General features: G+C 51.2%; 1 protein-coding gene across 5 annotated transcripts in view; it reads right to left on the bottom strand.

Annotated features, from left to right (window-relative positions):
* Positions 1 to 14,883, bottom strand: part of cdkl5 (cyclin dependent kinase like 5) — a 145,316-nt gene extending 130,433 nt beyond the window's left edge. For all 5 annotated transcript variants that reach the window (XR_010453042.1, XM_064952674.1, XM_064952677.1 and 2 more), the window contains exons 1-2: positions 14,795 to 14,883; positions 7,961 to 8,196 (exon numbers count right to left, since the gene is read on the bottom strand). Coding sequence is in view for 4 of the 5 variants with exons in the window: in XM_064952674.1 (XP_064808746.1) it covers positions 7,961 to 8,024 (64 nt within the window). In the remaining variant the exon portion in view is untranslated. The remainder of the gene's footprint in view (positions 1 to 7,960; positions 8,197 to 14,794) is intronic.
* Positions 14,884 to 15,587: the final 704 nt, after the last annotated feature.

Here is a 15,587-nt window from a genome sequence, read left to right as displayed (position 1 = left end):
GATGGGGCTGGGGAAGGGACTGGGTAGAGGGGATGGGGCTGGGAAGGTGAGGGGATGGGGCTGGGGGTGGACTGGGTAGGGGGGATGGGGCTAGAGGGAAGGGACATGGGGGTAGAGGGGAGGGTAGGGGGGCTAGGTAAGGGGATGGGGCTGGGTAAGGGACTGGGAAGAGGAGATGGGGCTGGGTGAGGGGATGGGGCTGGGAATGGACTGGGAGGAGATGGGGCTGGGGGAAGGGACATGGGGCTAGGGGGGGATGGGGCTGGGGAAGGGACAGGGTAGAGGGGATGGGGCTGGGTGAGGGGATGGGGCTGGGGAAGGGACTGGGAAGAGGAGATGGGGCTGGGTGAGGGGATGGGGCTGGGTGGATGGGGGAGATGGGGCTGGGGAAGGGACAGGGTAGAGGGGTATGGGGCTAGGTAAGGGGATGGGGCTGGGGAAGGGACAGGGTAGAGGGGATGGGGCTAGGTAAGGGGATGGGGCTGGGTAGGGGGGATGGGGCTGGGTAAGGGACTGTATAGAGGGGATGGGGCTGGGGAAGGGATTGGGTAGAGGGGATGGGGCTGGGTAGAGGGACTGGGTAGGGGGGATGGGACTGCGAAAGGGACTGGGGTAGAGGGGATGGGGCTGTGGAAGGGGGGAAGGGACTGGGTAGAGGGAATGGGGTTGGGGAAGGGACTGGGTGGAGGGGATGGGGCTGGGGCTGGGGAAGGGACTGGGTAGAGGGGATGGGGTTGGGGAAGGGACTGGGTGGAGGGGATGGGGCTGGGGCTGGGGAAGGGACTGGGTAGAGGGGATGGGGCTGGGGAAGGGACTGGGTAGAGGGGATGGGGCTAGGGAAGGGGATGGGGCTGGGTAGGGGGATGGGGCTGGGTAAGGGACTGTATAGAGGGGATGGGGCTGGGGAAGGGACTGGGTAGAGGGGATGGGGCTGGGGAAGGGACTGGGTAGAGGGGATGGGACTGGGAAGGGACTGGGTAGAGGGGATGGGGCTGTGGAAGGGGAAGGGACTGGGTAGAGGGAATGGGGTTGGGGAAGGGACTGGGTGGAGGGGATGGGGCTGGGGCTGGGGAAGGGACTGGGTAGAGGGGATGGGGTTGGGGAAGGGACTGGGTAGAGGGGATGGGGATGGGGCTGGGGCTGGGGAAGGGACTGGGTAGAGGGGATGGGGCTGGGGAAGGGACTGGGTAGAGGGGATGGGGTTGGGGAAGGGACTGGGTAGAGGGGATGGGGCTGGGGAAGGGACTGGGTAGAGGAGATGGGGCTGGGGAAGGGACTGGGTAGAGGGGATGGGGATGGGGAAGGGACTGGGTAGAGGAGATGGGAATGGGGAAGGGACTGGGTGGACTGGGGGATGGGGATGGGGAAGGGACTGGGTAAAGGGGAAGGGGAAGGGTAAAGGACTGGGTAGAGGGGATGGGGCTGGGGAAGGGACTGGGTAGAGGAGATGGGGTTGGGGAAGGGACTGGGTGGAGGGGATGGGGATGGGGAAGGGACTGGGTAGAGGAGATGGGGTTGGGGAAGGGACTGGGTGGAGGGGATGGGGATGGATAAGAGACTGGGTAGTGGGGATGGGGCTGGGTTGGGGGGGGATAGGGCTGGGGAAGGGACTGGGTAGAGGGAAGGGGCTGGGGAAGGGACTGGGTAGAGGGGATGGGGCTGGGGAAGGGACTGGGTGGAGGGGATGGGGTTGGGGAAGGGACTGGGTAGAGGGGATGGGGCTGGGGAAGGGACTGGGTAGAGGAGATGGGGCTGGGGAAGGGACTGGGTAGAGGGGATGGGGCTGGGGAAGGGACTGGGTAGAGAGGAGATGGGAATGGGGAAGGGACTGGGTGGAGGGGATGGGGATGGGGAAGGGACTGGGTAAGGGGAATGGGGAAGGGTAAAGGACTGGGTAGATGGGATGGGGCTGGGGAAGGGACTGGGTAGAGGAGATGGGGTTGGGGAAGGGACTGGGTGGAGGGGATGGGGATGGGGAAGGGACTGGGTAGAGGAGATGGGGTTGGGGAAGGGACTGGGTGGAGGGGATGGGGATGGATAAGAGACTGGGTAGTGGGGATGAGGCTGGGGAAGGGACTGGGTAGAGGGGAAGGGGCTGGGGAAGGGACTGGGTAGAGGGGAAGGGGCTGGGTAAAGGACTGGGTAGAGGGGATGGGGCTGGGGAAGGGACTGGGTAGAGGAGATGGGGTTGGGGAAGGGACTGGGTGGAGGGGATGGGGATGGGGAAGGGACTGGGTAGAGGGAAGGGGAAGGGACTGGGTAGAGGGGATGGGGCTGGGTAAGGGACTGGGTAGAGAGGATGGGGCTGGGGAAGGGACTGGGTAGAGGGGATGGGGATGGGGAAGGGACTGGGGGAGGGGATGGGACTGGGTAAGGGACTGGGTAGAGAGGATGGGGCTGGGGAAGGGACTGGGTAGAGGGGATGGGGCTGGGGAAGGGATGGGGAAGGGACTGGGTAGAGGGGATGGTGCTGGGGAAGGGACTGGGTAGAGGAGATGGGGCTGGGTGAGGGGATGGGGAAGGGACTGGGTAGAGGAGATGGGGCTGGGGAAGGGACTGGGTAGAGGGGATGGGGCTGGGGAAGGGACTGGGTAGAGGGGGATGGGGCTGGGGAAGGGATGGGGAAGGGACTGGGTAGAGGAGATGGGGCTGGGGAAGGGACTGGGTAGAGGAGATGGGGCTGGGTAAGGGGGGAAGGGACTGGGAAGAGGAGATGGGGCTGGGGAAGGGACTGGGAAGAGGAGATGGGGCTGGGGAAGGGACTGGGAAGAGGAGATGGGGCTGGGTGAGGGGATGGGGAAGGGACTGGGTAGAGGGGATGGTGCTGGGGAAGGGACTGGGTAGAGGAGATGGGGCTGGGGAAGGGACTGGGAAGAGGAGATGGGGCTGGGGAAGGGACTGGGAAGAGGAGATGGGGCTGGGGAAGGGACTGGGTAGAGGAGATGGGGCTGGGGAAGGGACTGGGTAGAGAGGATGGGGCTGGGGAAGGGACTGGGTAGAGGGGATGGGGCTGGGGAAGGGATGGGGAAGGGACTGGGTAGAGGGGATGGTGCTGGGGAAGGGACTGGGTAGAGGAGATGGGGCTGGGGAAGGGACTGGGAAGAGGAGATGGGGCTGGGGAAGGGACTGGGAAGAGGAGATGGGGCTGGGGAAGGGACTGGGAAGAGGAGATGGGGCTGGGGAAGGGACTGGGAAGAGGAGATGGGGTTGGGGAAGGGACAGGGTAGAGGGGATGGGGCTGGGGAAGGGACTGGGTAGAGAGGATGGGGCTGGGGAAGGGACTGGGTAGAGGGGATGGGGCTGGGGAAGGGATGGGGAAGGGACTGGGTAGAGGGGATGGTGCTGGGGAAGGGACTGGGAAGAGGAGATGGGGCTGGGTGAGGGGATGGGGAAGGGACTGGGTAGAGGGGATGGTGCTGGGGAAGGGACTGGGTAGAGGAGATGGGGCTGGGGAAGGGACTGGGAAGAGGAGATGGGGCTGGGGAAGGGACTGGGAAGAGGAGATGGGGCTGGGGAAGGGACTGGGTAGAGGAGATGGGGCTGGGGAAGGGACTGGGTAGAGAGGATGGGGCTGGGGAAGGGACTGGGTAGAGGGGATGGGGCTGGGGAAGGGATGGGGAAGGGACTGGGTAGAGGGGATGGTGCTGGGGAAGGGACTGGGTAGAGGAGATGGGGCTGGGGAAGGGACTGGGAAGAGGAGATGGGGCTGGGGAAGGGACTGGGAAGAGGAGATGGGGCTGGGGAAGGGACTGGGAAGAGGAGATGGGGCTGGGGAAGGGACTGGGGAAGAGGAGATGGGGCTGGGGAAGGGACAGGGTAGAGGGGATGGGGCTGGGGAAGGGACTGGGTAGAGGAGATGGGGCTGGGGAAGGGACTGGGAAGAGGAGATGGGGCTGGGGAAGGGACTGGGTAGAGGAGATGGGGCTGGGGAAGGGACTGGGGGAGGGGATGGGACTGGGTAAGGGACTGGGTAGAGAGGATGGGGCTGGGGAAGGGACTGGGTAGAGGGGATGGGGATGGGGAAGGGACTGGGGGGAGGGGATGGGACTGGGTAAGGGACTGGGTAGAGAGGATGGGGCTGGGGAAGGGACTGGGTAGAGGGGATGGGGCTGGGGAAGGGACTGGGTAGAGGAGATGGGGCTGGGGAAGGGACTGGGAAGAGGAGATGGGGCTGGGGAAGGGACTGGGTAGAGGAGATGGGGCTGGGGAAGGGACTGGGAAGAGGAGATGGGGCTGGGGAAGGGACTGGGAAGAGGAGATGGGGCTGGGGAAGGGACTGGTTAGAGGAGATGGGGCTGGGTAAGGGACTGGGTAGAGAGGATGGGGCTGGGGAAGGGACTGGGTAGAGGGGATGGGGATGGGGAAGGGACTGGGGGGAGGGGATGGGACTGGGTAGAGGAGATGGGGCTGAGAGGGATGGGGACTGGGTAAGGGACTGGGTAGAGAGGATGGGGCTGGGGAAGGGACTGGGTAGAGGGGATGGGGATGGGGAAGGGACTGGGGGGAGGGGATGGGACTGGGTAAGGGACTGGGTAGAGAGGATGGGGCTGGGGAAGGGACTGGGTAGAGGGGATGGGGCTGGGGAAGGGACTGGGTAGAGAGGATGGGGCTGGGGAAGGGACTGGGTAGAGGGGATGGGGCTGGGGAAGGGACTGGGTAGAGGAGATGGGGCTGGGGAAGGGACTGGGTAGAGGGGATGGGGCTGGGGAAGGGACTGGGAAGAGGAGATGGGGCTGGGGAAGGGATGGGGAAGGGACTGGGTAGAGGAGATGGGGCTGGGGAAGGGACTGGGTAGAGGAGATGGGGCTGGGGAAGGGATGGGGAAGGGACTGGGTAGAGGAGATGGGGCTGGGGAAGGGACTGGGTAGAGGAGATGGGGCTGGGGAAGGGACTGGGTAGAGGGGATGGGGCTGGGTGGAGGAGATGGGGCTGGGGAAGGGACTGGGTAGAGGGGATGGGGCTGGGGAAGGGACTGGGAAGAGGAGATGGGGCTGGGGAAGGGACTGGGTAGAGGGGATGGGGCTGGGGAAGGGACTGGGAAGAGGAGATGGGGCTGGGGAAGGGACTGGGAAGAGGAGATGGGGCTGGGGAAGGGACTGGGTAGAGGGGATGGGGCTGGGGAAGGGACTGGGAAGAGGAGATGGGGCTGGGGAAGGGACTGGGAAGAGGAGATGGGGCTGGGGAAGGGACTGGGTAGAGGGGATGGGGCTGGGTAGAGGAGATGGGGCTGGGGAAGGGACTGGGTAGAGGGGATGGGGCTGGGTAGAGGAGATGGGGCTGGGGAAGGGACTGGGAAGAGGAGATGGGGCTGGGGAAGGGATGGGGAAGGGACTGGGTAGAGGAGATGGGGCTGGGGAAGGGACTGGGTAGAGGAGATGGGGCTGGGGAAGGGACTGGGAAGAGGAGATGGGGCTGGGGAAGGGATGGGGAAGGGACTGGGAAGAGGAGATGGGGCTGGGGAAGGGACTGGGTAGAGGGGATGGGGCTGGGGAAGGGACTGGGAAGAGGAGATGGGGCTGGGGAAGGGACTGGGAAGAGGAGATGGGGCTGGGGAAGGGACTGGGTAGAGGGGATGGGGCTGGGGAAGGGACTGGGAAGAGGAGATGGGGCTGGGGAAGGGACTGGGAAGAGGAGATGGGGCTGGGGAAGGGACTGGGTAGAGGGGATGGGGCTGGGGAAGGGACTGGGAAGAGGAGATGGGGCTGGGGAAGGGACTGGGGAAGAGGAGATGGGGCTGGGGAAGGGACTGGTTAGAGGGGATGGGGCTGGGTAGAGGAGATGGGGCTGGGGAAGGGACTGGGAAGAGGAGATGGGGCTGGGGAAGGGATGGGGAAGGGACTGGGGAAGAGGAGATGGGGCTGGGGAAGGGATGGGGAAGAGGAGATGGGGCTGGGGAAGGGATGGGGAAGGGACTGGGAAGAGGAGATGGGGCTGGGGAAGGGACTGGGTAGAGGGGATGGGGCTGGGGAAGGGACTGGGAAGAGGAGATGGGGCTGGGGAAGGGACTGGGAAGAGGAGATGGGGCTGGGGAAGGGACTGGGTAGAGGGGGGATGGGGCTGGGGAAGGGACTGGGAAGAGGAGATGGGGCTGGGGAAGGGACTGGGAAGAGGAGATGGGGCTGGGGAAGGGACTGGGTAGAGGGGATGGGGCTGGGGAAGGGACTGGGAAGAGGAGATGGGGCTGGGGAAGGGACTGGTTAGAGGGGATGGGGCTGGGTAGAGGAGATGGGGCTGGGGAAGGGACTGGGTAGAGGGGATGGGGCTGGGTAGAGGAGATGGGGCTGGGGAAGGGACTGGGAAGAGGGATGGGGCTGGGGAAGGGATGGGGAAGGGACTGGGTAGAGGAGATGGGGCTGGGGAAGGGACTGGGTAGAGGAGATGGGGCTGGGGAAGGGACTGGGAAGAGGAGATGGGGCTGGGGAAGGGATGGGGAAGGGACTGGGTAGAGGAGATGGGGCTGGGGAAGGGACTGGGTAGAGGAGATGGGGCTGGGGAAGGGACTGGGAAGAGGAGATGGGGCTGGGGAAGGGACTGGGTAGAGGAGATGGGGCTGGGGAAGGGACTGGGGGGAGGGGATGGGACTGGGTAAGGGACTGGGTAGAGAGGATGGGGCTGGGGAAGGGACTGGGTAGAGAGGATGGGGCTGGGGAAGGGACTGGGTAGAGGGGATGGGGCTGGGGAAGGGATGGGGAAGGGACTGGGTAGAGGGGATGGTGCTGGGGAAGGGACTGGGTAGAGGAGATGGGGCTGGGGAAGGGACTGGGAAGAGGAGATGGGGCTGGGGAAGGGACAGGGTAGAGGGGATGGGGCTAGGTAAGGGGATGGGGCTGGGTAGGGACAGGGTAGAGGGGATGGGGCTAGGTAAGGGGATGGGGCTGGGAAGGGACAGGGTAGAGGGGATGGGGCTAGGTAAGGGGATGGGGCTGGGTAGGGGGGATGGGGGGGGGAAGGGACTGGGTACAGGGGATGGGGCGGGGGAAGGGACTGGGTACAGGGGATGGGGCTGGGGAAGGGGCTGGGTACAGGGGATGGGGCGGGGGAAGGGACTGGGTACAGGGGATGGGGCGGGGAAGGGACTGGGTACAGGGGATGGGGCTGGGGAAGGGACTGGGTACAGGGGATGGGGCTGGGGAAGGGACTGGGTACAGGGGATGGGGCTGGGGAAGGGACTGGGCAGAGTGTCTGACACTTTGCATCTACTCATTGAAACCGCAGGAAACCAACAACATGAGAGAGAAAGACATGAGAAAGACATGTTACCATGGCTGGCTGGCTGGCTGGTACAATAGCCTCGTCTGAAAATGTTCTGATTTCTATTAGAGGTCTACCGATTATGATTTTTCAACACCGATACCTCGGCCGATTTTTATTTATTCATTTGTAATAATGACAATTACAACAATACTGAATGAACATTTATTCTAACTTAATATAATACATCAATAAAATAAATTTAGCATCAAGTAAATAATGAAACATGTTCAATTTGGTTTAAATAATGCAAAAACAAAGTTTTGGAGAAGAAAGTAAAAGTGCAATATGTGCCATGTAAGAAAGCTAATGTTTAAGTTCCTTGCTCAGAACATGAGAACATATGAAAGCTGGTGGTTCCTTTTAACATGAGTCTTCAATATTCCCAGGTAAGAAGTTTTAGGTTGTAGTTATTATCGGAATTATAGGACTATTTCCCTCTGTAACATTTGTATTTCATTAACCTTTGACTATTGGATGTTCTTATAGGCACTTTAGTATTGCCAGTGTAACAGTATAGCTTCCGTCCCTCTCCTCGCTCCTCCCTGGGCTTGAAATTGGCCCTAATTAATCGGCCATTCCAATTAATCGGTCGACCTCTAATTTCTATAGTGCTTCATGATCCATAAGCAGGCGTGCCGGCACACACACATACAGAGGCTTTCTAACAATTATGTGGGTAAGGTGGTAACGTAGCTAGTGATCTTACCTTCACCTACGATCCCAAGGACTTCAAATTTATTCATCACATCACCAACGTCAGAGTTCTTCATGAAGTTAAAAGGCAGCTGGGGTGAGGTCCAAGGTGGGGTCAGAGAGGTGTCCCAGCTAAAGGAGGGGGGTCTGGGCTTGTCTCCTGGCTCCTGGGAGGGGTTGACTACCAGTGGGCCTCAGGACACGACACATTCTCCTTTCAATGGTTTTCCCTCACCGGATCATCCTCAGCTGGACACAGAAGAAGTCACAACAATGAGCAGAGGAATCAAACATAATTAGGCTAACTTTTTAGGTCTGAAAACACCTGGCCAACTTTTATGAGTGAGCTATCCCTTTAAGTGCTGACTGTTCATGAACACCTCCTCTCCTCATCTCCCACATAGCTGTGGGTTCAGTATGCAGAATCCACAGCTAAAATAAACCAGGCCAGCAGCATCCTAGTACAGTCAACATGACTGCTGCTCCCTCTCTCTCCACTAACTGACAGGCTCAGATCAGAAGGTGATTATAGGTGGTGGCTGATCTGAACAACTAAGCTCTGCAAACAGCTGAACTCACAGATGATCCTTCCTCTTTTGTTTCAGCAGCAACCGCTGCACAATGTGAACAGGAATGCAGTGAGCAGTGTAGAGGATCATGCCTTCATTTCATTTCCAACAACAGGATGAATCATGTGTGGTAATGGACAGAGTCAGTGGAATTCAACACCTTCAAATCAGCTGGCAAATTATCCTCACCAGCACAGTGTTACTGAACACAGACGACAAGAGAAAAACAGATATGCTCCTGAAAATAAACATCTGGATTATATAAGAAAATTAGGGAACAATTGTTGCCAATGACAACAAGGAGACCTATTATATTATACAACGGGTGGGTGTAATCCTGAATGCAGATTGGTTAAAAGCGCATTCCAGCCGATGTCTATTCCAGAAGTTAAAATGTTAAAATGTCTATTTACTCTGTTCCATCTGACTGCACAATCCACTGTCTCATCAGCCCAGCCAGGCAATTTATAAACTTGATCTCCACTATAAAAAGCATCTAGACATTATCTCACATTTCCTTTCGACTAACATTTAGTTTAACAGTGGAGATGTGTATCACCCTTGCTGTCTGTCTCGCTGACATTTGCAATGTTGTTTCAATATTAAAATTTGATCTCCAGCTTTCCCATAGTAATTAACGTGTCGGGAGTCGGGACAAGACAGACATGCAGGCAGCGTTTCTCAGCCAGTCGAAATCATGAATCAGCTGGCAAAATTTTAAATCAAATCAAATTGTATGTCACATGCGCCAAATACAACAGGTGTTGTAAGGTGTTTCTCCTTACAGTGAAATGCTTATTTACAAGCCCTTAATTGAGAAAAATAAGTGTTAAGAAAGTATTTACTAAAATAAACTGAAGTAAAAAAGAAAAATAACTAATAATTAAAGAGCAACAATAAAATAACAGTAGCGAGGCTACTGCTACTCTCTGTTCATCATATACTGAATGCATAGTCACTTTAACCATATCTACATGTACATACTACCTCAATCAGCCTGACGAACCGATGTCTATGTAGCCTCGCTACTTTTATAGCCTCTCTACTGTATACATCCTCTCTACTGTATACAGCCTCTCTACTGTATACAGCCTCTCTACTGTATACAGCCTCTCTACTGTATACAGCCTCGCAACTTTTATAGCCTCTACTGTATACAGCCTCGCTACTGTATACAGCCTCGCTACTGTATACAGCCTCGCAACTTTTATAGCCTCTACTGTATACAGCCTCGCTACTGTATACAGCCTCTCTACTGTATACAGCCTCTCTACTGTATACAGCCTCGCTACTGTATACAGCCTCGCTACTGTATACAGCCTCGCTACTGTATACAGCCTCGCTACTGTATACAGCCTCGCTACTGTATACAGCCTTGTTACTGTTATTGTTCACAGTCTTTTTGACCATTGTTTTTATTTCTTTAGAATAAGTCCAAGAGTGTGCAAAGCTGTCATCAAGGCAAAGGGTGGCTCCTTTGAAGATTCTCAAATATATTTGGATTTGTTTAACACTTTTTTGGTTACTAAATGATTCCATGTGTTTTTTTCACTATTATTCTACAATGTAGAAAATAGTACAAAAATAAAGAACCCCTGGAATGAGTAGGTGTGTCCAAACATTTAACTGATAGTGCACATGGATATATACAAAGAAATGTAAATTGATAAAAAGGTCAAACGAAACGAAGTGCAGCTAGTTTGTAGTCTTTCCAGCTTTAGTTTGAGGTGATTGTGTTTGCTGTGTTGTTGGCTAGCTCCTCTGAACAACAGTTTCCTGACGAGAGAGCACATTTTCTAGGCCAGGTGAAATCACGCCTCATTAGGTCATCGTTATGGATGTAGACAAATAAATGTCTCTAGAAAACAAATTAAACAAATGCAGCAACTGTAGTTATTCTTTCTGACGTTTGACGTGACTGAGTTAGCCGTAGTTGGCTAGCGAGCAAGCAAAGTAGGCTACACCTATACAGTGAGGGCCTATTAGTAATGAAACCTGGAAACCCTACTCCTATACAGTGAGGGTCTATTAGTAATGAAACCTGGAAACCCTACTCCTATACAGTACAGACCTATTAGAGTTAAAACCTTGTAACCCTACTCCTATACAGTAAGGGTCTATTAGTAATGAAACCTTGAAACCCTAATCCTATACAGTACATACCTATTAGTAATGAAACCTGGAAACCCTACTCCTATACAGTACAGACCTATTAGTAATGAAACCTGGAAACCCTACTCCTATACAGTGCAGACCTATTAGTAATGAAACCTGGAAACCCTACTCCTATGCAGTACATACCTATTAGTAATGAAACCTGGAAACCCTACTCCTATACAGTACAGACCTATTAGTAATGAAACCTGGAAACCCTACTCCTATGCAGTACATACCTATTAGTAATGAAACCTGGAAACCCTACTCCTATACAGTACAGACCTATTAGTAATGAAACCTGGAAACCCTACTCCTATACAGTACAGACCTATTAGTAATGAAACCTGGAAACCCTACTCCTATACAGTAAGGGTCTATTAGTAATGAAACCTGGAAACCCTACTCCTATACAGTACAGACCTATTAGTAATGAAACCTGGAAACCCTACTCCTATACAGTACAGACCTATTAGTAATGAAACCTTGAAACCCTAATCCTATACAGTACATACTTATTAGTAATGAAACCTGGAAACCCTACTCCTATACAGTACAGACCTATTAGTAATGAAACCTTGAAACCCTAATCCTATACAGTACATACCTATTAGTAATGAAACCTGGAAACCCTACTCCTATGCAGTACAGACCTATTAGTAATGAAACCTGGAAACCCTACTCCTATACAGTACAGACCTATTAGAGTTAAAACCTTGTAACCCTACTCCTATACAGTAAGGGTCTATTAGTAATGAAACCTTGAAACCCTAATCCTATACAGTACATACCTATTAGTAATGAAACCTGGAAACCCTACTCCTATGCAGTGCAGACCTATTAGTAATGAAACCTGGAAACCCTAATCCTATACAGTACAGACCTATTAGTAATGAAACCTGGAAACCCTACTCCTATACAGTACAGACCTATTAGTATTAAAACCTGGAAACCCTACTCCTATACAGTACATACCTATTAGTAATGAAACCTGGAAACCCTACTCCTATGCAGTGCAGACCTATTAGTAATGAAACCTGGAAACCCTAATCCTATACAGTACAGACCTATTAGTAATGAAACCTGGAAACCCTACTCCTATACAGTACATACCTATTAGTAATGAAACCTGGAAACCCTACTCCTATGCAGTGCAGGCCTATTAGTAATGAAACCTGGAAACCCTACTCCTATACAGTACAGACCTATTAGTAATGAAACCTGGAAACCCTACTCCTATACAGTACATACCTATTAGTAATGAAACCTGGAAACCCTACTCCTATACAGTACAGACCTATTAGTAATGAAACCTGGAAACCCTACTCCTATGCAGTGCAGGCCTATTAGTAATGAAACCTGGAAACCCTACTCCTATACAGTACATACCTATTAGTAATGAAACCTGGAAACCCTACTCCTACGCAGTACATACCTATTAGTAATGAAACCTGTAAACCCTACTCCTATACAGTACAGACCTATTAGTAATGAAACCTGGAAACCCTACTCCTATACAGTACAGACCTATTAGTAATGAAACCTGGAAACCCTACTCCTATATAGTACATACCTATTAGTAATGAAACCTGGAAACCCTACTCCTATACAGTACATACCTATTAGTAATGAAACCTGGAAACCCTACTCCTATACAGTACAGACCTATTAGTAATGAAACCTGGAAACCCTACTCCTATGCAGTACATACCTATTAGTAATGAAACCTGGAAACCCTACTCCTATACAGTACAGACCTATTAGTAATGAAACCTGGAAACCCTACTCCTATACAGTACAGACCTATTAGTAATGAAACCTGGAAACCCTACTCCTATACAGTAAGGGTCTATTAGTAATGAAACCTGGAAACCCTACTCCTATACAGTACAGACCTATTAGTAATGAAACCTGGAAACCCTACTCCTATACAGTACAGACCTATTAGTAATGAAACCTTGAAACCCTAATCCTATACAGTACATACTTATTAGTAATGAAACCTGGAAACCCTACTCCTATACAGTACAGACCTATTAGTAATGAAACCTTGAAACCCTAATCCTATACAGTACATACCTATTAGTAATGAAACCTGGAAACCCTACTCCTATGCAGTACAGACCTATTAGTAATGAAACCTGGAAACCCTACTCCTATACAGTACAGACCTATTAGAGTTAAAACCTTGTAACCCTACTCCTATACAGTAAGGGTCTATTAGTAATGAAACCTTGAAACCCTAATCCTATACAGTACATACCTATTAGTAATGAAACCTGGAAACCCTACTCCTATGCAGTGCAGACCTATTAGTAATGAAACCTGGAAACCCTAATCCTATACAGTACAGACCTATTAGTAATGAAACCTGGAAACCCTACTCCTATACAGTACAGACCTATTAGTATTAAAACCTGGAAACCCTACTCCTATACAGTACATACCTATTAGTAATGAAACCTGGAAACCCTACTCCTATGCAGTGCAGACCTATTAGTAATGAAACCTGGAAACCCTAATCCTATACAGTACAGACCTATTAGTAATGAAACCTGGAAACCCTACTCCTATACAGTACATACCTATTAGTAATGAAACCTGGAAACCCTACTCCTATGCAGTGCAGGCCTATTAGTAATGAAACCTGGAAACCCTACTCCTATACAGTACAGACCTATTAGTAATGAAACCTGGAAACCCTACTCCTATACAGTACATACCTATTAGTAATGAAACCTGGAAACCCTACTCCTATACAGTACAGACCTATTAGTAATGAAACCTGGAAACCCTACTCCTATGCAGTGCAGGCCTATTAGTAATGAAACCTGGAAACCCTACTCCTATACAGTACATACCTATTAGTAATGAAACCTGGAAACCCTACTCCTACGCAGTACATACCTATTAGTAATGAAACCTGTAAACCCTACTCCTATACAGTACAGACCTATTAGTAATGAAACCTGGAAACCCTACTCCTATACAGTACAGACCTATTAGTAATGAAACCTGGAAACCCTACTCCTATACAGTACATACCTATTAGTAATGAAACCTGGAAACCCTACTCCTATACAGTACATACCTATTAGTAATGAAACCTGGAAACCCTACTCCTATACAGTACAGACCTATTAGTAATGAAACCTGGAAACCCTACTCCTATACAGTACATACCTATTAGTAATGAAACCTGAAACCCTACTCCTATACAGTACAGACCTATTAGTAATGAAACCTGGAAACCCTACTCCTATACAGTACATACCTATTAGTAATGAAACCTGAAACCCTACTCCTATACAGTATATACCTATTAGTAATGAAACCTGGAAACCCTACTCCTATACAGTACAGACCTATTAGTAATGAAACCTGGAAACCCTACTCCTATGCAGTACAGACCTATTAGTAATGAAACCTGGAAACCCTACTCCTATACAGTACAGACCTATTAGTAATGAAACCTGGAAACCCTACTCCTATACAGTACAGACCTATTAGTAATGAAACCTGGAAACCCTACTCCTATACAGTACATAACTATTAGTAATGAAACCTGTAAACCCTACTCCTATGCAGTGCAGGCCTATTAGTAATTGGATTATAGGTTAATTGTATGAAGCTACATGTTAAATATCCACAGTTAGGCTAGACCTAGACAATATCTCAGCCATAACTCAAATCAATGTTCAAAAGGTCCGGTAGAGCCTCTATATATATATATGTGTGTGTTGATGATGATGCAAATGGCTAGCAGGAGCATGTTTTTTAACCCACACATATTACTGTACTGGGTGTCAGGCAGCTAGAGAGCTCTCTATCATATCAATACTAGACAGCTAAACAACATAAGAAAACAAAGAACAAGAAAATCCAACACGAGAACATTGCACTTAACGTTACACAGTACAGGGTTGACATTATGCCCTTGATCTAACGTTAGCTTGCTAGCCAAACAGATCCAGCATCGAGTAACCTAACTACGTGCTCTACAGAGGGGATACTACGCACTAAATGCCTAAATAAAACGGCTGATAAAAACACGTCATCTTAAACGTACGGTATTTTCCTACCTACTCAGTATTTCTAATGGACGACAAAAAAACGCTACTCACTCAGTGTTTGTAAAGTGATGAACTGGACCCATAGTCCACATCCAAGGCAGGAATTTTAATTGCAGCAACAGTAAGCCTCCGCTTGACAACACCACCAAGTAACGCTGCCAAGCAACAGTTTTGAGTGACGTAACGCTATCCAGTCAAAATGGACTAGGGTTCATTATACCAACGCCTTCCATGTGTGAAACCAATGAAGGTGCGGAAAATACTGTGAGGGTTAAATGGGCGGGACATACTTCTGACAATAATGTCAGTTCACCAAAAAAGTCGACAATAAAGTTAATTTGTACATAATTATCAACATTTTGATTTAGACCTAATGGTAAACTGCATTAATAATTTAATTCGAAAATGTTTGTTGTTTTACCATAAGAGGGATCCTACTCGGTGGCATATATTTAGTAGATCAAAATCCAGTTATCTATGGTTCTACGTTAACACGGAGTCAGACAATATAACCGATTTCCTTTTTTCATTTTCAATTAATTCATGCAGAGAATGTAATCCTTGTAGCTATCTGTAGAAGTGTTGTAAAATTCCTCACATTCTTATGCCCCCACCTGGCCTAAAGGTGACATCACAGGCAGTCAAGCCAAAGAGTTTTCAATAAGTTTTCCACTAAAGTTTTCCATCCTCTCTGGACAAGCGACAACCCTTACAGAACTCGCCATAATGTCTACAGTCAATAACAGTAAGTAAGACTAAAACTGCCATAGACAAGCTACATGGTCTCATAAAAGGTTATCACTCACTTAGATGTGAAAAAATGTACTATCATTGCAAACTGTAA

Source organism: Oncorhynchus masou, chromosome 31 (assembly GCF_036934945.1).
Source record: "Oncorhynchus masou masou isolate Uvic2021 chromosome 31, UVic_Omas_1.1, whole genome shotgun sequence".
Taxonomy (NCBI): domain Eukaryota; kingdom Metazoa; phylum Chordata; class Actinopteri; order Salmoniformes; family Salmonidae; genus Oncorhynchus; species Oncorhynchus masou.
Note: the sequence above shows the minus strand (reverse complement) of the source record. Positions and strands in the feature narration are given on the sequence as shown.